At 37.3% G+C, this 24264-nt stretch overlaps 1 protein-coding gene across 2 annotated transcripts in view; it reads left to right on the forward strand.

The window, feature by feature from the left end:
- ZFPM2 (zinc finger protein, FOG family member 2) overlaps positions 1–24264 on the forward strand; it is a 468869-nt gene that overhangs the window by 221416 nt on the left and 223189 nt on the right. For both annotated transcript variants that reach the window (XM_019467882.2, XM_053896114.1), the window contains one exon: positions 12821–12939. In XM_019467882.2, the coding sequence (XP_019323427.1) occupies positions 12821–12939 (119 nt within the window). The remainder of the gene's footprint in view (positions 1–12820; positions 12940–24264) is intronic.

The raw sequence follows: 24264 nt of genomic DNA on the forward strand, positions 1-24264 counted from the left end.
AGCGTCCGACTTCAGCTTAGGTCATGATCTCACAGTCTGTGAGTTCAAGCCCCGCGTCGGGCTCTGTGCTGACAGCTCAGAGCCTGGAGCCTGCTTCAGATTCTGTGTCTCCCCCTCTTTCTCTGCCTCTCCCCCGTTCATGCTCTGTCTTTCTCTGTCTCAAAAATAAATAAGAACATTAAAAAAAAATACTAAAAAAAAACCCTGTGATTTACAACAAATTCCAGTCATCTTTTTCCTTCCAACCTGGGATTAATTTTACCTCAAGGCAGTTCTTTCTATTTCATTGGACCTCTGCCCTATAAACAATTTTATTTGTAAATAATGATGTGTTTAAATGTTTATGTTAACACTGAATTGTATTCACTTACGAAAGAGATTATTTCTGATCTGTTGAAGGAAAGAGATGGCTTATACTGTCTTTTGTCAGCTTTCCCTCCTCTGAGATGCTATTCCTGATTTCTCTGAGTTGCCTTAGGAGCTTTTTTTTTCTTGCTGGTCAAATTTTATCTCCTGCTTTTACCAAAAACTTCCTAAGTTGAGTCATAATTATCTCATCACCATTAGAATAAGTCCCATAAGGAAAAGATAGACATTAGATTCATGTTTGTATCTCAGTATTCCACACTGTGCCTAGCATTATGTGTTTAACAAATAATTTTAAATGAGTATATACCTTTTTTAACTAAAGTTTTATTGAGTGCAGTTTTATAAATAAAATAGTCCTGAAAATAATTCTGCCTGCAGAAGTTGAATACCTGGTGAGCTATTGTAGCTCTGTTGGGTCATGCCGCAAATGAGCATATGTCAGACTTCCTATGAGGGGGTCACTCCACAGAAATGATGTTTTCAGAGGCAGTTGCTTCTATGTAGAGGAAAGGATCACACCTTAGATTTGTGTAACAAGCTCTGAATTTCTGGAAACCACACTCATGAGTAATAATATCTGCCATCTTGCCTAGTTGGCTTCCTTCCTCTTTCTCTCTTTCTCCTTCCCTCCTTCCTCTTTCCTTATCTCCCTCCTTCAAGAGCTGGTGTTTTTATATCTTATATTCATGTTGGAAAGGGGCAGGTCCAAGGAAAGTAAAAAAAAAGCGGGGCAGGGGGGGGATGAAGAGAAGAGGAATAACATATACCGATCACAATATAGAGAGCATTTACCTACTTAACCCACTTGAGGGCTACATGTGGGCTATAGAAATATTTTACAAGCTGAAAAATGTGAGGGCATCAGATATTCTGTTTTGCAATCACTGTGTGCAGTTTCCCATCAGAATGCTTTCTTCAGAGAAAATGCCATCGACCAAATGAAAAGGCGGGGTGTTGTTTTGGAATGTTCAAAATGCCTTTTGTGCTTAGTATTGCTATGAAAAAAAGCTTATGTCCTTTCTTATGTTAGTATTGATGTGATATATTTAATCAGACTTTCAAATTTTTATTTTATTTATTCTATAACTATTTTCTCTGAAGACTGATCATCAAGGAGAGAGGGAATGTGGGAAACTCCATGGATTTAAAACCTTGTACCTTAGATTTGTTTTCTGTCTGAAATTTTTGGGACAGAAATGTAATAGTTTATTGTGAACTCTGATAATCAAACAATAATTTTGCCACTCCGCTCTGTAAAGCTTTCTCGGTGTTTTGTTTGTTTAATCTTTTCTACCACCTTGCCTCCTTCAAAACTTGCCCTGTGGCCCCATCCTTCAGGCATCCATATTCTGCTTTCCAAATTGACTGGCAGCTAATCTTATAAATGAATCCATTCTAATGGCTGCTGATATGATACTGGGGCTTGAGGTCAATCCTTCCACCTAGTTAAGTTGTTAAAATTTTTTAAAAGAGGCAGTCTGATGAAGCAAACTGAGCATGAGAGCATCAGAAAAACAGAGCTGGAGTCCAAGTTTCACCACTAATTTTATAACTTAAGTTTGAGCCCCAGCCCAATAAATATGATGGTAAAATTATACCGACTTTGTCTCTCAGGGAACGAACTATGAAAGTATGTATTAAAAAATGAAAAAGTGGTATGTATAACACTGATTTAAAGGCCTCTTTAGAAACAATGATTTAACCCAAAGCAGTGAAGATATGTATATAGTTTCTGCAACTCTACCAGGTACAGAGCTTTGTGGGACATCTAAAAAGTTCCATGTAGAGAGATCATAAAGATATACAAATCACTATTATAAAGAAGACAATGATGAAAAATATTAGAATTAAAATCAATGCTGTAGGAGTTCAAAGAGAGAGATCACCTCTGAATTTCTGGCAAGGAGGAGCTGTATGAATCAGAGAGGTGTTCATTTAGGAGGTAGCAACAGACTTCCAAAAAACGGTAGGGTTTAAGCATAACACTAATGACAGGTATTTAGAGCTCTATACCACACAGAGAAGGCTTTAAAAACACAGAGAGATTGGGGCGCCTGGGTGGCGCAGTCGGTTAAGCGTCCGACTTCAGCCAGGTCACGATCTCGCGGTCCGTGAGTTCGAGCCCCGCGTCAGGCTCTGGGCTGATGGCTCGGAGCCTGGAGCCTGTTTCCGATTCTGTGTCTCCCTCTCTCTCTGCCCCTCCCCCGTTCATGCTCTGTCTCTCTCTGTCTCAAAAATAAAATAAAAAATGTTGAAAAAAAAAAAATTAAAAAAAAAAAAAAACACAGAGAGATTGACTAAGACTGTACCCTAAAACACAGAGTGTCAGGGAGGCTGCTTTCGGCAATATTTCTCTTCTCAGTTATGTATAACTTAAGAATATATACAACTATGAAGATACACAAGCATTAATAAGAGGCTCCAGAATTTCGAGGAAGTGACTGCAGCTTGCTCGATCTTTTGGAATTATATTTCTGGAAGTATTATCTGAAATTAATATTTTCAGCAGTATGAGTCCAAACTTCAGAAATAAAAACTTTGTGCCAACACTATAGCCTACATATTAAAATCTTTCTGTCTATGAAGGCATTTTCACACCAGATACGCCTGTATCCTATTTATTGCAGATGCCATAAGTAAGAGAATTAAGTGGCTGATACACTTAATTCTTTAATGTTTGATACTGGACAGGACTTGTTCTCCCAAATTTGGGGACCCACATCAAGACTTCAGAAAACATTTCAGTAGTATGATGAGAAATGGCATATTCACGTAGTGTCAAAGTATTTCCCCCACTAGATACTTATTCATTACAAAGGGAAATTTGCCAACTTGACAGTGGAGAAACCTGGCAGACACAACTTTAACCAAATCATCAAAATGACCATCACTAGTAATAGGACATATGGATCTCATGTACCCCCTGCTGTGGGACACTGGGAAGGACACAGCATTCCTTCTGGTGACAATGCATAACCTTGGTCTCTTCATGAGGAGATACCAGACGAATGCAACTTAAGGGACAGTCTTTAAAATAATGGCCAGTGTTCCTCACTCACATCGAGGTCATGAAAGACAAGAATACAGTTTGTAAATTAGTTAATATTTACAAACAGATTAGTTAGATTAGTTAACATTAATCTTCTGGTGTTGATAATCGTACTGTTGGTTATATTAGACATTACCATTTGGAGAAACTGGAAGAGGAGAGAGTAGAATTTCTGTACTATTTTTTTAAAAGTGATACTTGTACTGGTTCACTGGATGAAAAATTTTAAATCCATAATGGAATGTCACTTTTAGACCAGTCTTCTGCATGTTTCTATCTTGGCTGAGAGTACTTTATAGAGCACTGTGACTTCCCTGGATTAAAGACTTTGAAAGTAATACTGTCATTTCCCCATGTTATTTGTTCATCTGTGAAGTCATTCTGCCATCCTTTGGCTCTCCAGTATTGTGGCCCCAAAAGTCACCTCTCCATTCCAAATATAGACCTTTTCATCCGGGTAAAACTCATCCTAATCACAGTTGATGCTTAAGAGTGTTTACCTGTTAAAGTTCGTCATTGCATTTCCTTACTTCTCCATCTGCACCATTTCACAATGTGTTAAAAAAGAGAAAAAAAAAAGACGACATCTGGATTAATATGGTTTTTGAGCTAAAGAAGTACCTAGCAAGCCAGTGGTCTTTAGTTCCATTGTGCGCCAAGTATCTTTTTCCACATTAATAAATTTAACCTGTGAGAGAGCCTGCCATTTTAACATCTACCGAAGTAGATGTTGCCTAAAATTTAGAACTCCAAATATCAATAAGGTGCACCGATATTCTATAGTAAATGTTCTTTAAAAGCTTGTTTCATTTTAGTCAAACAGGGTCTAGGGTTGATTTGTACCCAAAGTTTCTCCTTTAGAGTTCTTTTCTCCTGGAGAAAACAAACCTTCTCCAGCAGACCAGTGCCCTGTGGGTCCCGTCCCTTCTACGGACCTCCTGCCCATTGACTAACTTTTGGCTGTTGCCCCTCCGCTGCTGTTTTCTGTGTCTGTTAGCCCAGACCTTTCACTTCCGTGATGATTCCTTCCTAACCATACCTTCCAAAGGATTGTCTCCCTCTGGGTCTCAAGATTTGAAACAGGAAGTTGGATTGGGTCAGCCTGTGACAGGGAGGGGTGTCTGGAAGGTCAGTGAGGGTTTCTGGCAGCAAAGAGACATACAGTGCCAGGTTTCTTGAGCAAGAGTGGGGACTCCCTCCTTCCTCCTTCCAGCAGCTGAAAGGAGTCCAGAAACTGCAGCTCCTCTTTCCAGTGACACTTCCAAACATTTGCAAGAGCCAGTCTCACTCCACGTGAATGTTTTCAGACACCTGGGATGAGCTGATTCGCTGTTTGTAGAAATAGACCACAGAGCAAAGGGCAAAATATGGCAGTTTTTCCCCCCAGTCTTGAACATGGTCTCTGCATAGAAAACTTATTTTGTATGTGAACATGCAGGTGAAGGCTTTCTAGTTTTATTTCAGATCATCGTTTTGTTTTTAAAAACATCTTGAATTTTCTACCTTATTACCAATGATATTACTACCTGGAACCACATTTTATCTCTTCTATTTCTCTATGCTGAATATGGTAATTTGTAGGTTTCAGTAGGCCTTATAATAATAGAAAGAATATCCAGACCTATCATAGCCTCAGAATTAATTCTTAAAGCCAGCCGGAATACTAAAGTAAAAGATTCCTGAGTTTGTGTTATATGCTGATATATGGTGGCATATACACGTGAATTTGCTTCTTCTTAATGCTGTGCACGTTGATTGCCATGACGTTTTAGAAACTGTAGCCAAAGGGTGCATTTTTATTTTTGAGAAATGCAGTGATTTAACTGGCTCTAGGATTTAGACAATTCCAGTGTCTTGTTTTGGAGTTTTTAGGCACTGAATGCATGAAAAGGGAATGTTTCTATTTTGCCACCACCATTATGTTATCTTTTCCAGTGCAATTACAAGCTAATTCAGGCTCTTTGTGTTAGACTAATAGCTTCTGATTCGCTGCTGTCACCCAGTACCTCTTCATGCACTTTTAATAACATCTGCAGTGCCCCCAGCACTTACCTAGGGTGAGCATTTTTCTCTAAGTAGAGACTCATCTTTGGCAAATCATTAATGGAACATCAAAAAGATCCCATCTGTTAGAGTTACATATGGCTAAGATCAGAATTATCAAATATCTCATTTTTTTCTTTATTCTTTTTTTCTTTTTTTTCCCCTTTCTTATCCACACAATAAATGTAGTTGTCAGCAGGATAAGTTCATGCGCCGGATAAGGTCACAATTTCATTTAGTGACAACTTCCAACAGTACGAACTTAACAAGGTTCGATTTATTAAAGAGTCAGAAGGGATAAGATCACTGCATGGCCAGCCTGATTTATCAGGGTTTGACTGGAGCACTTGAATAGGGAATGTCGTATTTCAAGTTTATGTTCAGAACTGTAGTTGTGTGTGTGTTATGACTGTATGACTCAAAAATTGAGAAGGGAAATTAGAAAAGGTATCCCTATAAGGCGATTTGTAGCCACTTACCAAGAACTATCATTTCCTGCGCCAAACTATGCTTTGAGATGGCTCAACATAGCATAATGTAAATGGCACCGTTTGTCTTCAAATGCAGATGAAACATGCTGTTCTTAATGCCCGAGGAAACACACATAGTGGCAGCCCTGCACTTAGGCTGTGAAGATAATCAGCAGTGAAACGACCGTCTCACCCTCTTGTGCATCTGGCGGGCAGCCGTCAAATGGTTAAACCATAAAATAGCAAGAGCTCTGCCATACTTCAGCCACCTTGGCTGACTTTGAAAATGTTTTGAGATTTTTAGAATCTTTGAGCGCTTTTTGAACTCAGCATGACTTCGGGGCTGTCCATGTTTGATACCATGATGTATAATGTTTTCCAGCCATGAAGAAAATATAAATATGGGTTCTGACGCTATAGCCTTCTGTTATAGGAAGGCCTGATAAACATTATGAGCTAATTCATGTGGTCTGCTTTAAAATTTGGTTACATGTTTAGAACCAAGTTCAAACCAATCCAAATTTTATTTTCAGCAAATGAAATATGATCTTCTGTCGTCTCACTTATTTGCAGCCACGTCCTATGAAAACTGAGCCTGGAGTTAAGGGACGTTCTGTAAATACCATATACATTTATGTCATCAACTTAATGCTGAATTCAGTCGAAGCACGATTGCTGATAACTATGCTAAAAGACCCACATCTTGTCTGTTCCCCTTTGGTATACTACAGTTTTCGTATATTTTGCTTTCTAAAGAGCCATCAAAAGGACCCTATTTAAAAGAAGGAAAACAATGGCTTCGTTGTACTTTCAATAAAATAAGATTTGAGGGTATCTCTCTTGATTTTAAGTATTTCTTTCCACCAGTGAATTTCTTTTATTTGCACAAAAAAGTGAGTTGATATCTTAAAAGCTGCAGTATGTTTGGTAGTGATTTCGGACTTAGGGCTTTCTCTCTCTCTCTCTCTCTTTTTTTTTTTTTTTTTAAGTGAGGCTATCATAAGTCTTTGAGTAATCACAGACTTTTAAAAGTATGCATTATCAAGAAGATAAGAGAAACAGCCCTCAGCACTAACAATATTATCTTTTACCAAAATTGATTAGTCCATCCTATGTCTCTCAAATATTTTGTGTGAATTTACCCAGCATGTAAAAAAAAAAAAAAAAAAAAAAAAAAAAAGAGGCTTCTTTTTGAGGAATAGCTGCAAAAATATGAACTGGGATGAGAGGAAAAATCTTTAGTTTTCATCCTGCTCCATATTTCACAGATGAGGTAATGTAAGTAAATGTAGCAAAATGCTGAGCAAATGAAATGATTATTATTGTACTCCAAAGAGAAGACACATACTAAGACAACATTTTTTTGTCCTTAAAATCAACTTTAACTGCACTAAAATTGAGTGTAGGAACTTGAGTGTAAGTAAATTAAGTGTATGAAGTCTTTACACAATCAGCTATGTTCAGTTTATATTTTGCAATTACCACATGTCACAAACTATATTGATTACCAGGGGATAAACAGAAATTAAAAACCATACCTGTAGTTCAAGGTGCCTATTTATATTCCTGTTGAGGTGAAAAGGGTTATCAAAGAGAAACCACCAGCTAATAATTAAATACAAAACTGTGTACCATTGGATTATAAATGCCATGGGAGTACTAGGGAAGGAGAACTCAGTTTTCTCTGGAATTCAGAGACATCTGGTGAGACAGAATAGCTTTGGGTTTGATCTTGCAACATTAATAGAGTTTATCAAGTATAGTGTGTCTGCCATGTAGCAAGCACAGTTCTCTGAAAGGTGACGGTTAACCTGGACATGAGGAGGAAAGTACAGTGAGAAAGACTTTCTTGATCTGGAGTGAAGAAGAGTCTCTTCTGAAGAGCAAAACAGAAAGTGAGGCAGGCACCGTGGAGCAACATTGTGGTTAAGATTCAGGCATAAAAGCTCAAGTTGGGATGGTCAGAAGGGAACTAGTGGAGGAACTTGTACCAGTGAGTGAGATGGTGACCATGGAGTTTTTTAGCGTGTTTATGCTGATAGGGATTTGGAGCCTGAATTGGAGCTGTAGAGTGAATTGAGATTGGTTGGAAATCTACATCTGAGTTGATGAAACCTGGGGAATGCTGATAAGAAAGATGAACCCCCCCCCAAAAAAAAAGAAAGGTGAATCCAGAAGATATTTGAAAGGAAGATAAGCCAAGGTATGACGTGTATTTTGGATGGAAGTGGTAAGAGGCAGTGTGACCACAGACATTGGTGAACATGTGTTGATGCGAGTTTGTGGACACGCTCTTAGAATGCTTCGGTGTCTTTTGGGTGAAGTAGTAAGTATCTATTAGGCACTTTGCATGTGTTATGATGTGAAATAATCCTCCCAGCAGTAATACGAAGAAGATATTATAGTTCCCATTTTATACGCAGAAACTGAAATTCAGAGAGTTAAGGGACTTACTCAGGTTCACATGGCTTATTCAACAGACTCTTCTCCAATTCAGTTTTGAACTCATTCCAGCCTGTGTACTGGCCTCCCCTTCTACCAAACTCCTTTCACTCTGCATACTCATGATTTCCATTTCATCAAAAGGTATCTTTCTGGTTCTTTTCTTACTTTCATAAATTTTCACATTACTTGATTGATCCCTCCTCCTTTACATTCTCAATCAATTGACTGCTATATCGGTTTCTTCTCTATTCTCTTGCACTTCTAATTTTCTGTGCATGCTCCTCTATCATTCTGCCTTTTGAAGATCCTTGGAACTCTGTCTCAGGTCTTCTTATTTTATTGTGATATACTCTGTCCTGGGTGAACCATACAATGGCTTTTATTGCCATAGACCAGCTAGTTTTAATTAGTGGCTAAAATGCTAAAATTTATCATTCTAGTTAAGACCTTGCTTCTGAGTCTCAGGCTTGTACTTGCCCATGTAAAATCACCTCTTGCCTTCCTTACAGCCACTTTGACCTGAATATTTCCAAACTCTAACTCTTCATCTTACCCTTAAATCTTTTTTGTGTTTGTTCTTTATGTCAGCAATATATGACCATTGACCCATTTGCTTAAGCCGATACCTGAACAGTATTGTTGGATTTTCCCTTCCCTAACTCCTAAAATCTGAATAATCAATAGGTTCTATGGTGTCTACTTCCCAAGCCTTGTGAATGGATTACATTTCCTGAAATTCATCCAAGGTCCAGGCTTGTCTTGTTTGCTGCTTTTTGCTTCGGCATAACCCACGGTCTGATACCAAATAAATTAGTGGAATCAAAGAATGAATAAGTTAATGTATGGAGGCAAAAAAGAATTAATAAACAAATCAAACAAGAATTGGAGCTTTGCTTTCTGATTTTGAAATATCTGTCCTTTTTAAGTTAAACATCCATTTTTATGATAAGCTGTTGGACCTGGCACTTTGACTCACCATTCCAGGGTTCTTTCTACCTGTCATGATATATCATATCTGGGGAAAGAAAATCATGGTATCAGGAGCACCTTAACAACTAGCAAGTGAGTGCAAAACCCTCTTTACCAATGACAAAGCCAAGACTCGGAAAAGACATCTCTTCTTCAAGGCTGTTTAGTTGATTATTGGATAGAGTTGACTAAAAGTTAATCTTATTTTTGGTGTGATAATGTCTCCTCTATTTCATGACACTTATTTATCTGCAAAAAAATTTAAATATTATATTGTCAGGCAACATCTAAGTTAAATTAAATATAATTTCCATTTATACAATGTCTTCTCTTGCTATCATTAACCTAAGTAGCTTTGGTAGTGTTTAAATGCTAATTATTTTCAATGTGTTTGCAGTTTTCTAGTGAATAAATGGATATTTTTATTTAACTACTTCATCAACAGAATGGATTTTCCTAAACCTCAAAATAACTTCTTGATAAGCAAGAAAGGAGACTGGGATATGCCTGTTTGCCTAATAAAGTTGAAAAGATTGACTTGTTAGCTTGAACAGTTACTGGACTTTTTGTTATGGCCATGTTTAAGAGCTCATAAAAGTAGTTTTGGTTTGCTTAAAATTCTAATGCAGAGTCAAAGACACCTCAAGAACTTTGGAGATATTTGGGTATCACTTTATGATCTGCCCTAAGTTTGTAGTTCTTAATCCATTAAAAGACAGAGCTACTTGTAAATCCACAGGTATAGATAAGAAGTCACTGTTTGACTGAGCCTGAACCCTTTTCAAATGAAAAATGTCAGTGGCAGAAAGAGAGAATGAATTACTTTTTAAAAAGGTTTTCAAAGATCCTCAGATTTCTCTGGTATCACTTAAATGTGACATGACTGTTTTTTTTTTTTTAAGTGTGTAAAAACAAGCAAATTATTTGGGCATCATTTTTATGTAGAAAAGAACATTCTTAACCAGTGTTTAGCTGAGGGATTGAAATGTATTTTATCTTTAAATAGTAAGTTATAAAGAAATTGCTTAAAATTTAAATATCATTGGAAAATTCAAGGAACTATCAGATAGAAATTAAACAGTCTCTTTTCAAGTAGAATAAAATCTTAAAGATGTAAATCACTATATTATCACATTTGAATATGAAGGCACACATTGTGGGACATTTCCCACTGAGTCCTTTTTGACATCATATTGGATTATTAGCTAGGCTCTGCCTCTGAAAATTTGGGGTATAAGCGCTCTGCTTCCAATGTACTAATCAAAAAGATTGTACAAGGATGCAAAACATTTTCAGGGGAAAAATCTCAGAAATGGGTTTGTTATTCCACAAAGAGAAAACAAATTATTGTTCCATATTCCCTGGACTCTGGACTTGATACTTAAGCATATATTATTTATTGTAAATATCTTATTTATAAAGCTATATTTCAGAAGCTCAACTCATTGAATCTTTTTGGGGTCCATTTTCCTCATTACTGATCATCTTTAGTTACTGATACATCAGAGTGAAAAACAAACTGGAGGGGAGAGGTGTTGTCTCAGTTCAATGAGTTTAATGAGTTCTTCCATTTTTTGTGTATTTGGCAAGTGGGAGAGGAAGGGAGCATGAGAAGTAGGGAGAATGGTGTAGTTCTTGAAGTGACATTTTTTACCGTGAACATGGAATTATTATTTCCATTGCATTTTCATTGTCCCGATACAGATAAATTTATATTTCATAATGGACACAATGTCAACATTACTCAAAATTTTAGCTGGTTGTGGTTTACATAACTTTGACTTTGGTTTTCAGGATTCAAGCAATAATAGAAACATGAAAAGTAATGTCTGGTATTTCAACTATTAAACAGAGGTGACACAAATGCCAAGAAGTAAAGGAAAGATCTAACTGAACTCAGGTTGATGGTATTGCTTTTAAAAACATCAAGATTAAATCTACATATTTAAAGACAGTTACTGCCTTGAAAAGAAATTAAGGCCAGAGTAAGACAAAACATTTATGCTAAATTACCTACCATAACTTATGTATCGCTTAGAAAATGTAATAACTGAATACATTCTATTTTATTTAGAACTTTTCTCAGCTATCTGTGGTATATGGGTTTCCATTTATACTTCTTATTCATCCATTCGTTCCCGCTTTAATGTCTGCTCTTCAGCAGGTTGAGAAGAAATATCAATAAAAAGAACTAATACATTGTATTATTAAGATTAATATTTTAAAATACAAAGCTTTTGCTATGATAATATGGTATAGTGATACTATCAGAATATAAATATCATAGATTTAATTATTTAAAGAGAAAGATTCCAATTCTCCAATTCATGATTGAGATTTTGTTTGATTATCCCAAAGACTTTTTAGGCTGATGGCCATTCTTTGAAGATTTGAAGCCTTCACTTAGTTATTTTTTTTAAATTAATTCACTTATTACTTTATTTTATTTCTTAATTTTTTTAATGTTTATTTATGTTTGAGAGTGAGACAGAGCATGAGCAGGGGAGGGACGGAGAGAGGGAGACACATAACCCGAGGCAAGCCCCAAGCTCCGAGCTGTCAGCACAGAGCCCAACGCTGGGCTCAAACTCATCAACCACATGATTGTGACCTGAGCTGAAGTCAGACACTTAACCAACTGAGACGCCCAGGCACCCCTTATTCATTTATTATTTAAGTGAGCATTTGATGAATTCCTACTTTATGCTAACGTGTATACTATGTTCACTTCCTGTTTCCTTTTAATGATCCAATGTAATAATTTGGAGGGAATGAAAGGAGGGAGACCACCCTAAGCTGGCTGTTTCATAAGGTTTTTTTTTCCCCAAACTCTTCTGGTGACAGAATCTACATCAAATACCAAATATAAAAGAAAAATGAATTTGATTAAACATTTTTTTAATTTGGGAAAACATACATCTCTACTTTTTGTACGTGTAAATATTTTAGCCCCTGAAATTAGTAGTACCTTGAAAAAACTACCACATATTTCCAGAGGCTCTCCAGATGTTGCTCACCACGAGTCTTGAATAACTATAATAAAAGTATTGTGTAAGGTGTATATCTTTAATTATAATTTTTAGTTACATTCGTGAGCAAATATAAGAATGTTAACTCTAAGCCATTGTCCTAATGTTTCTTGTCTATCCGTTTTGGCATCACAGCACTGCTTTTGGAAGAGTGTTATTATTTCAGGTTCTTAAGGACTTACTAAATAGAATTCACTTCTGTGGATGATGTGTGTGAAAAAGGTGCAAGAAAGAAATTGGACTAAATCTGAATACAATTATAAGGACAAGTTTTATTTTCCTCTCAGGATAACGAGATCAGTTGGTTTTCAGACAAGCATAATTAATTCCCTTTATATGAATCCCGAGAATGTTGTGTGTGTAAAGCAAACACACAAAAAAGAGGTGGCTGTGGGTAAAACACACGTGAAGGTACTCTAAACACCCCTTGTTTCTATTGTCTGCAGGAGAGCTGGAGGTATTTCAGAAAGACGGGGAACGAAAAATCCAGAGTCGGCAGCAACTTCCTGTGGGAACAACCTGGGGGCCATTTGCTGGGAAGATGGACCTGAATAATAACTCCTTGGTATGTGGATGTTCTGAGATGGTTGACTCAGTATTTTGTCATAGCTCAGAAATTATCTCTGCTTGCTTCCCAGGGAAATCGCTAAAAATAACAGTTTGTTTTTTCTTTTTCATGGCCCACAAAACTTGGAGACTTTCCAAGTGGTTTGTCTCTGACAGTAATATACGCAGAATTTAGAAGGAAACAGGTTAATCATACCAAACGGTTGTTTAGTAAGGTAATTTATAAGGTTGTTGCTTTATCTGCTTAGCCAGACTAATACTACTCACACTTAATAATATATACAAATGCTTTTATTTTTAAGATGACACAAATTAATTGTCATACATTACAGGTTTACATGAAGAACAAGAAATGAACAACCTTGTTATTCCTCGGTAATACTATTTGTACCTTTTAGAACAACGATGAATGATTAGCGTCATAATTTCTGTTAGCATTTTTGTAAAGTCTCTGTAAAATCTACCTCTAGGTAAGATTATACGGGTAGTCGATTAACTCCTGTGTTAAAAAGTAGTGGAAAGATGGAATACGTGGATACATTTAAACTTCATTTCTTAATTGGATATTTTAGTTTTCCCGTTGCCGCCGTAGCAAATTACCTACCACAAACTTTGTGGCTTGGAAACAGCTCAAATACATCACCTTGCAGTTGTGCCGGTCTGAGGTCTGATGGGCTAAAACTAAGCATCTGCAGCACTGAGTCCGTCTCTGGAGTCTCCTAGGGTGACTCTGTTTCCTTCACTTTTCCAGCTTCTCAAGACCATCCACAGCTCTTGGCTCAAGGCCCCCTGCCGTCTACAAAGCCAACGGTGGCTGATTGAGTCTTCCTCACATCCACATTTAAGAACACCTGTGATTATAGCGGGCCCATCTGGGTAAATCTAGGATAATCATCCTCTTTTAAGGGCAGCTGATGAGCGACTTTAATTCCATCGGCTTCCTTAATTCCCTTTTGCCATACGATGTAACATTCACAGGTTCCAGGGTACAGACATTGGGACCTCTCCTATTTAAGTGATGATACAAGTGATAAAACTTGGGGAAACAAATGTTTTATATTATTTAGGAGTTCCACAAGTTATATATACGAAATGACATTCTTCTGAAAAGCCACTTATATATATGAGAAGAGTCTCACGGCTGCCAGATGACTCTGTCTACCCTGTGGGGCCATAAAAACTTCCCAGAGGGGTTTTGACAAATGTACTGAACTCAGCAACACTGCAGCCCTTCTTCCATTTGTTACGTGAAAGAAATTTCTCCTTCAAGTTATTACATGAAAGAAACTGGTATGTGTGGATCTCCGCTTATTCAGTGCCTATTGGCTGACACAGAGGTTATTGGTTCAGCCAAAAGTAATGATTGGAATAAAAAGGAAATATTTGTGTCACCAAACTTTTAAACAACATGGGAGATTCTAGGGTGTGATTTTTACTTCCTAAATCCACATATTTATCCATAAAAGGATGAAGTCGGTGATTTCCCATGTATTTAAGAACTGAACAAGTTGATAGGCTAAGCTAAATACTTGATCATGTGGGCAACTTAATTCCTAGTGGTCCAGTTTACCCACTTCAAAAAGGCTTTGTGATGTGGCCCCACAAACACCGCAGGCGTTGGTCGGTTGAGTTGTTAATAGACTGGTCTATTGATTCCATTGAGAGAACAATATTTACCATACTGATTTCCGAGCAAAGGCAAGACGAAGATTGTCTAACCATCAAGGGTTGAGTTAAATACTACTGTAAACCCATTTTATCTGGAAGTTTCTATTGGTTCTCTCGCTTAAAAAATGTTTTCGGCAGTAAGATACTTATTTATCACTGCATATCCATCCCCAACACAACCTTTAGTTATTTCTCTGATATTTCTTCAAAAGTGTACTGCCACTGAAGTAGCACCTGTCATTGAAGTAAAAGAGAAATGTTCTCCTTTTACTATATCAAAATAATATCTATATGAAAATTCAGTTTTTGATCTTTATATGATTATCTATTTATATATGTGGGATGGTACAATTATACATTTTTAGCATTTGCTACATTTTGGGTGAAAAATAAACCTATTTGTCAAAGGTTAATTTCAATGAAATAATGTCCTATTTTTTGGACAAATGTTCTTTAAATATTCTTGTACCATTATAAGGCTATTTGATGGCATGTTTAATATTTTTAAAGGGTTCAGCTTATAGATATGAAGAAGTTTTGATACCATTGGTACTATTTGGTATTATTTTAAGACTATGAATACTCTTCAGGGTATCAAAAACCAGTAGTGGGTAGTAGTTTTTTTTATAGAAAATAATCTTAATAGTCTGGTTTTATTTTTTTGCCTTAGGGTTTCAATATTTGATTCATGTTATTTCCTGAAACTATAGTAATTTTCTCTATTTAAAAACTTAGTTGCTTTGCCAAAGTATACCTTAAAAGACTTTCCTTTTGTGATAGCATTCCTTTCCAAAATTTACTTCTAATTTTAAGTCACTAAATACTCCTGGTACCACTTTGGGTACTACTGTTCCTACTGTAGAATAATGAGCTAACATATACCGCATACTCATTCTTTTCTAGCCACTGTATAGAGAATTTGAAAGGGATTCACTCATTTAATCCTCAAAACAAACCTGAATTTGTGTCTGTTTAAAATTAGATAAGAAAATAAAGGCGTAGACCTTTTGATTCCAGCATCTGTATTTAAAACAATTGTTTTTAAATGGGTATTTATTTTTGAGAGAGAGAGAGAGAGACAGAACATGAGCAGGGAAGGAGCACAGAGAGAGGGGAACACAGAATCTGAAGTAGGCTTCAGGCTCTGAGCCGTCAGCACAGGGCCCGATGCGGGGCTCAGCCTCATGGACCGCAAGATCCTGACCTGAGCCGAAGTCGGATGCTTAACCGACTGAGCCACCCAGGCGCCCCCAGCATCATGTATTCTTAAAGACCATGCCACACTGTCTGCTCAAGAGCATGTGTAGCATGATTTGAACATGATAAAAATGTTTGGGATTTCTTTACACATAGTCTAAATTTATTTTAAAAACTCTGGAGAAAATACACAATGTTTTTTTTTTTCTTTAGGCAAAATATTTGTTATGGTAATTGATAGACTATTGGCGCAATTGTGAGTTAATTCAAAGGCTCCTGTGATTTCATTACCTCGATAATTTGGACAGTACTTTCACTTGTATCTTATGTCCTAAAGATAAATTTTCCTTATCATAAAATATATAGCCTCCTAACCCTTCCGTACCCAACCTTGAATCAAATTTGGAAGTAGCACCCTCCTACAGTGCTTATTTGCCAACCAGTGTAATGTAAGTCTGCTCAGACTCATGGTGTTGGCTCAGGAGATTCAGCACACTAATTAATCCAACACAGTAATTAATTGAGTCACCATGCCAGATGTCAAATCCTTTTTATATCTTTCAAGTTCCCATCTTGAAGTGCATTAGCAATATGCCACCTTCTGCAGGAAGCCTTTGCAGACCAGGCATTTGGGTGTATAGAGCACATTTCAAGAAATACAGGCTGTATTGAAACGCCAAACAAATTGATTTGACAAAAAGTTATTCTTGGAATTATGTAACACACTGAACATAGAAATAAATAATCTTTTGCCCACATCCCATTATCTTGTTTGATACGTCATGTATCATTTCATGATTTAATAATAGCAGCAACAACATGTAGTTACTACATTCATTGCACAGATACGGGTCAGAGAGAGAGGAGAGGGAAAGAGGATATTAACTATAAGGAATTGGCTTATGGAGACTGGCCAGTCAGAAATCTTCAGTGTGGGCCAGCAGGCTGGAGCCCTAAGAAAAACAATGGTGCAGTTCCAGACCAAAGACCAGTAGGCAAAGACCCAGGAGAACCAATGGTACAGATGAAGCTTGTTTCTTGAAGAGGTCAGTCTTTTTGTTGTTTTCAGGCCTTCACCTGGTTAGATGAGACCCACCTGCATTACAGAGAGCAATCTGCTTTATCCAAAGTTCACTGATTCAAATGTTAGTCTCATCTAACACACCTTCCATGGGGTGCCTGGGTGGCTCAGTACTGAACTGGGACGCTCAGTTAAGCGTCCGACTTCGGCTCAGGTCATGATCTTGGGGTTTGTAAGATCAAGCCCCATGTCAGGCTCTGTGCTGCCAGCTCAGATGCTGCTTCGGATTCTGTGTCTCCCTCTCTCTCTGCCCGTCCCCTGCTTGCTCTGTCTCTGTCTTTGTCTGTGTCTCTGTCAAAAATAAATAATAAACATTAAAAAAATTTTTTTAACACCTTCCAAGTTGTCACATAAAATTAAGCATCATAGCCTCCAAAGGACTACCATGTATTGTTTCAGTTTTTTCGGATATAATTGTGCACCCCTGAATGGACTGTTAGCCAGTGGGTGAGCCTAGCCTTCTCTCCAACATCCCACCTCTGTACCAAGGAATAACTTACATTAAATGCTATCACGGTGACACAAACTTAACTTTTTTAGAAGTCTTGCAGTTTCATTCAGAGGACTACTGATAAGGAAGCTGTTTTAAAAATCACTTTAAATTATGATCAATATCTGTTTTGGGGGTATTTTAGAATTTCTGTATTTACATGTTGTACCTTTGACGTTTCCTCCGTTTTCTCCAAAGATCTTTGCAATATGCTAAATCATATGCTAGCACATAATGAGGGCCTAATAAGTGTCAAACAACAATGACTGTTTGGAAGATTGGATGTCTTTAATTTCAGTGACATTTGCCCTTCCTTGCTTCTGAATATATCAGCTGTCAGTAGCTAACTAGTCTAATTCAGCCAACTGCTGGAATTATACAACATGCATACTTTATTAAATAGAACATAAATAGAAAGTCCCACATTACTTACTACTTAATACTAAATTCCTCATGACCTGTTCAATTCAATAAGTGAAGTCTGATAGAGAAGTCTCATTTTATTGATCCTGCTCAATCAGGAGAGATTGTCTTATTTTCTCATAGGACGTTTGTGACATTCAATTCTACAAATGGGAAATATGCATATAAAGGGTACTATAGACAGCATTTCATTGCCTTGATAATCAAATAATACAGGTGTTAAATTGTACCTTAAACTTTTTAAGATCGTTATCATCGTTAAAATGTGGTTGGGGAAAGAATTAGAGGTTCCTGTTCGATATCATAGGAAAATATCAGAATTTTTAGATGTCTCTGTTTCTCTCCGTCTAGCCCTAACTATGTCTAACTATGTCTAGTTCTAACTGAACTTCTAGTTCAGTACCAATCTCTGATCCCATTCATTGCCAGTCTTCAAGCCTCATGTTGTACACACCCTGTAGCAAGTACGCCCCTGCCCATATGTCTCTAGCGTTTATCTGTGTAGTCAAAGGCTGCTTAGTGGAAGTATCTGTGACTTTCTATTAGAGGACTTTTTTCCCAACCTCAGGAGCAAATTCACTGCAAACCAGGCAAACTAGATGTGCTGGAGAACTAATATTTCCAGGGCTGATAACCAATGAGAGACAGAAGCTGGTGGATAGATACCCCCGTCTCCTTGCCTCTCCTTTAGGCTCTGAGAAGCAGTTAGAGTTTGCCAGTGGAACTGAGCTCCAGTTGGCTTTATAATGCATTCTTTATGACCTTCCTTCTCTTTCCTGTTTCTCCATACCTCTACTGAAATTTTGTGAGATTGCCTACCCAATGGACTACTTGCACTCGAATCAATTTCATGGTAAGTTCTGGGGAAACCTCAACCTCTAAAATATAATAATGAAGTCAATTTGAAAGTAATATCCAAATTATTGTTGAGATTCTAGAGAACATAGATTTCTTTTAAAATTTTTATTCAGTTTTAGACCTCTGCCTCTGGCACATAATAGATATTCAACACATAGTCTTTAAAATAAAAATCTGACTTTCCTTACTTACCATGAGCATTCTGATGGACCCCACCCATATCCTCCAATCTCCACCATCTCAATGATATAATTTATAATTTGGTGAGGCATGACTCTTTGTTGCGCCTTAACATTTCTTTTCATTGATGTTGACATTGGGAAAGATCTCTTCCTTTTTAATATTCATTCTAATCTAGGCTCAGGACTACCATACTTTCCTACTTCTCATCTCTCTCTGGGTCTTGGCTCTTTTGAATTTAACTGTGCGTGTTTCCCAAAACACTCTGGCCTTTCTTCTCTTCTCCCTCTGTTCCCAGTGCCTCAGGGAGCTTATCCACTTGCAAAGCTTCAGCTACTAATTTACAAATGACATTTAAATTAAAAAATCTCTAACCTTGGCTTTTTACCCTTTCTCTAATAGCACATTTCAACTGTTTTGTAAGCCTTTCCCACTGACTTGCTCCAACTAAATAGTCACAAGGAGAGTTTAGTACTGTTTCCACAGATTGCCTCTCTAGTCTTCTCCCTGACTTTCCACTTGGAGTCACCTTTGATCCTATGTCTCTGCATCTCCTTTCCTGCCTCTGCAAGAAGTTCATTCTAGACGTTATTCTTTGTTGTTTTTTTTCTCCATTCCTACCTCTCCTTGTCTTAAAACTCAAATGTCCATTTATCCACATATTCACGCACATACGAGTGCATGGGCACACATCCCTCTGCTTTATTGCCTATAACTACTACCCTTGCTTTTTTTTTTTTCATCTTTCAGGATTCTCGTTTTCACTTCCAGAAACCAGGTACTATAACTTCTGATTTCCTCTAATCTGCTCTCTTCTGTGTTCCTGCTATCACTGCTTTAATTGAAATCTCCATCTTTTCTTCCTGATTATCATCATTTTCTTCTACTTTTCTTCCTGCCTTCCCTCTTGTCTCCTTTTCCTTTATCCAAATCGCAGTGTGTCCTAAAAACAAAAGTAGTGTCACCCTATGTGCTTAAAATTATCTTAAAGGGCACGAGAGAATAGACCATCTCTATGTATTTGGCCACACTATTCATCATCCTGGAAAACCCTATGTTCTGCCCCCACCCCTCTTTATCCCACTGACCCCCAATTCTTACTTAAAGACTCAGCTCAAGTAGACTTACTTAACTTAAAGTCTGGGATAGATATAGACTCCTCAAGTGTTCCCATGATGCTGTAGCTTTACTAGGATAAAAGCATTTATCACATAATTGTGTCTGTTTACTTGTCTGTCTCCCCTGGAGACTATATGCTTCTTGTCTTTTATCTTTGCATCCATCCTTCCTAGAGCAATGTCTGACTTCGAGCACAGGCCCAATAAATAACCTTAAAGAATTAGTAAATCAGTTCTTTCCTTTAACTTTTCTCTAGTATTCGTGAATGATGCCCATCTCTTTATTCAAGATCCTTGCATTTTCCCTGAGTCTTCGTACCCATTTCTTTTGTTTCCTCAGGAATCTTCCTTCATCTGCCCAACTTAGCAATACCATTACCAGTTAATACTATCTTGTGTCTGTTTTTTGTTTGTTTTTATATTTATGTGTATTCTTAAACTCAATTGAGTGTGAGATGCAGCAGGGAAGGATAACTACACATTTCTTCAGTTTTTACCCAATAAGGAGATATACCCATGATGGTTTCTTGATAAATATTGACTAATTTCAGTGTAAGATTTGCAACCCCTGAAACAGTTCGGGAGGCTGATGTGTTGAGCCCTTTGAGGCAATTACGATTTGTTTACAGTGGAATCAGTTTTAGATCCCTCACTATGACATGGGTGAAGGCCAAGAAGGTGTTCTGCTCTACCATGCTTTCTGTGAAGTCTCATCCAGCATCGCTCTTTCCAGTGACAAACCATCTGGGAAATTCCATCTGTCTCTGCTTGGAAACTGAGGTGGCAGTCGCCCACTGTGAGCAATTTTCTATTAACTTCTTGGATAAGATCAGTCAGATTTATACTGAATTGATGGGAACCGTAAGAGCAGGGTTGTTCCAAGAGAAGACAAATGTACTGATTCCTCTAATTGGGCTTAAGCCAGTTTCATTCACGGATGCCCTTAGGTTCTAGTAGTGCAAGGACTTATAACCTTTTTAATTGTACCCTCTTCCTCTTGGGAAGCGTTGGTGAAATTCATTATTGATGGAGGTTGTAGATTTGTCCCTTAGGGAGGCCAAGATCCTGGCTTCTCTTACACTCTATCTGTTTTGTGGAGAATTAATGGAAACTGAGTGGAAGCTGCTCAAAGAAGACATGAGACAAGACATTTAAAGCAGCAAAGCCTTGCAAAGTGACACATTGGTCTGGTTTTTGGAATTAGAGTAGGTTTCTTGTCTATTTGTTTGTTTGTTATTTGTTTGTTTGTGGGAGAAGGGAGATATTGGTATGGAATCCCATGTTGGTAAAGGCATCCTATAGAATGTGAGTCAGAAAGGAAGAACCCAAGCACAAAAGAATTATTTCACAATTCAGATCTCTATAGAGGCAAACCAGACAAGTCAGTTGCGTATGGATCTGAAGGGACTGATGGTATTATAGTGCAGGCATAGTGATGATGTTGGCAATGGATCGCGTTATATTGTAATATGAGAAAATAATGTTGAAATGAAAATATAAATTGGGCCTTTCTTGATAATTTGTACCTGCCTCCAAGATACGCCCTTGTGTGTAGCTAATCTCTCTGCTAATCTCAATCTCTTTTTGATTCATTGTTTCTTCTGATGGGTGAAGTCTTTCCAGGTTCTTTATGTTTGGACTTGCCTTTGAAAGGTGGGAACACAAAAACAATTCCTCGTCATATGTAGACAGTTTATTTATACTTTACTCACTTATGCCTGACATTTAAACACATTTTTGCCTTTGAATTATGATACATGGCTAAATCTATTTATCCTAACTTAGGCCAAGTTTGAATAAACAAAAAGGATCTTTTTCTTCATGCCAGAATATTCACTGTTCCTTTCTCTAGAATTTAAGGAGAAATTTATTGAAGATGATCTTTTTAAGTAGTTATCAAAATGACTCCATGTGATGCTATTAATTTAGTCAGTGTCTAGAAGGGGTAGTTTAGTTATTCATACCATCATATGATCAAAGTTGTTCTAAGAAGAAGATGTGTATAAATTTGAAGAGACCAATGAGTAGTACCACCTTTCCCAGGGAATACAAGCATCGAAGACAAAGTCTGGCTATTGGTTTATAGCTCTAGACACTCTTTGTGGAATCGTTCCCGTTTGTAGACTTTTTTCACATTTTATGGTCCCTCAGAGGGTGGAAATAGAGTCTCTGTTCCCCAAGGGGAGTTTGTCAAATTCTTGGGTGGTGAGGGAGTGTTTAGTAAAATATAACTCTATTGTTTTCATAACACAGATTATAGAATATAAAGCTCAGAAAACATTTTTGGCTGGAGGAGAGGTTAAAATGAGAAAGCACTGTGAAGAGCAGTTTGAAAAGTTGATCAAAATTTTCTTCTGATATTTGCTGATATATCTGGCATGACTTGACTTTTAAAGTCTTCCTCCTTGATTTTTTTTTTTTTTTGAAGACTTGGCATTCCACAAGTCTTTTTAAAACAATTGGTTTGGCATTGTACACTTTTACCCATTATTTGCATGGTTATGATAAATATCGTTCCGATGTTACGAGGATTTTGCAGTGATCTCAGCTAGGCATGATACACTCAGTAAGTTGGAAATGATAACAGTGGAAAAAATGGACGATTTTGTATTTCTTCTGTTTGGTCTTAAAAATCAGTATGACTTAGGGATAACTCTTGAAATATGTTATAAAATATTGGACTCTGCTTTTAAACTATGAATAGGTATTTCCAGGATACCATTAATCAAATATAATTTAACAATAGCTCTCAGTTATCATTGACAATCTTTAATATCATGAGGTTTTCCTGGTATAGGAAAGTTTGTGAGTGTGACCTTGTTTAAGCCACTCCTATGAGGCTTTATGTTAATGTTGTGTGATGGTCCAGAGGCAATGTTTCTCTGATAAGAGAAAAATAAAGCAGTATCTCTTAAGTGCTTTTGGAAACTTAGGAAATTATTTGAGGAACTCTCTTTTGGAATTAACATGTCTTTTCTTTGTTAATTTACCCATAAAATTTTAAGTAATTCCTTATTATTCATTTACTTTTACATCACTTTCCTCACAAAATCCTCTGGCCTAGTTTGGCAAAACTGTGGCTTCTTGATTCTAGTAACCTGTATGTCTTTTGTGCCATTTTATTGGTGTTATATCTCTTTCTGTTATAAAGGTTGGGCACTCAGAGTCAAGCATAGGGCTATGTGTGTAAGCTTTGTGGGTTTTTCTCTCATACTCTCTATTCCTAGTTTCTGAGAGTCAGAAATGTGAGCACAGCTTATCTGGATGTCTCTGATACAGTGTCTCTCACAAGGCTGCAATCACAGCGACAGTCAGGGCTATGGTGTCCTCTAACTCTCAACTACAGGAAGATTGGCTTGCAAGCTTTTACTCAGCAAGGCTACTGACCCAGTTTTTTGCCTCATGGGCATCTCCATAGAGCAACTCATGTCGTCGCAGCTGACTTCTCTTTGAGCAAGCAAGTAAGAGAGCAAGAGAAGGAGCCTAAGATGGAAGCCACAGTGTTTTCTGTAGCCTAATCTCGGAAGCAGGAGTCCATTACTTTTGCTAAATTCTATTCATTAAAATCCAGTCGCTAGACTAGCCCGCACCAGAGGGAAGAGAATTGCACAAGGCATTGAAACCAAAGGCTGGGCTCTTTGGAGCCCTCTCAGGGTCTGTTTACCCTTGAAGGTAGTTTACATAGTTACCCAACCTCTGGATAAAGAAGGACTTTTGAACAATAAGAGCAATAAGAGAAGTCACAAAAGAAAATGGAGTGAATATGAACCGAGAATATTAAGTCATATGTTATAAAGTATTATCATCAAAATCAAAGGTTAGCTGAGAAGTAAAAGACTTTATGAAGATGACATCTATTTTATTCTTACTTTTGAAGCTAAATAAGGTTTCCCACATGGAAGGTGATTAGTAACTTCTTGATTAATTTATTTGGAAATTGGGAGGATAGCGAAAGATGAATTGAAATGTATAAAACGCGACTTCTACAAAATTTACTGGGAGTTAGGAACCAAAAGCAGAGTGTTTGCTGAGTGTTCCTTCTCTTTCAGTCATTTTGAGAAACCTACACTAACACACTGTAAAGAGATGGGAGAGGAAGTATGGGAAAGAGCCCATGATGTGGTTACGGTAGCTGATTCTACTTCTGACTGTTATCACCCGTAGTGGATGTGCTATCTTGGATAATCACACACGCTCTCCGCTTCTTCACTTATAAAACGGATGTTATTATGCCAGCTAGGCGTCATAGAGTTGTTGTAAAATTATATAGAATTATATGCAGTTAGTCACTTTGAAAAAAATATACAG

Source organism: Panthera pardus, unplaced genomic scaffold (assembly GCF_024362965.1).
Source record: "Panthera pardus isolate Hobbes unplaced genomic scaffold, ASM2436296v1 HiC_scaffold_7, whole genome shotgun sequence".
In the NCBI taxonomy this organism is placed as follows: domain Eukaryota; kingdom Metazoa; phylum Chordata; class Mammalia; order Carnivora; family Felidae; genus Panthera; species Panthera pardus.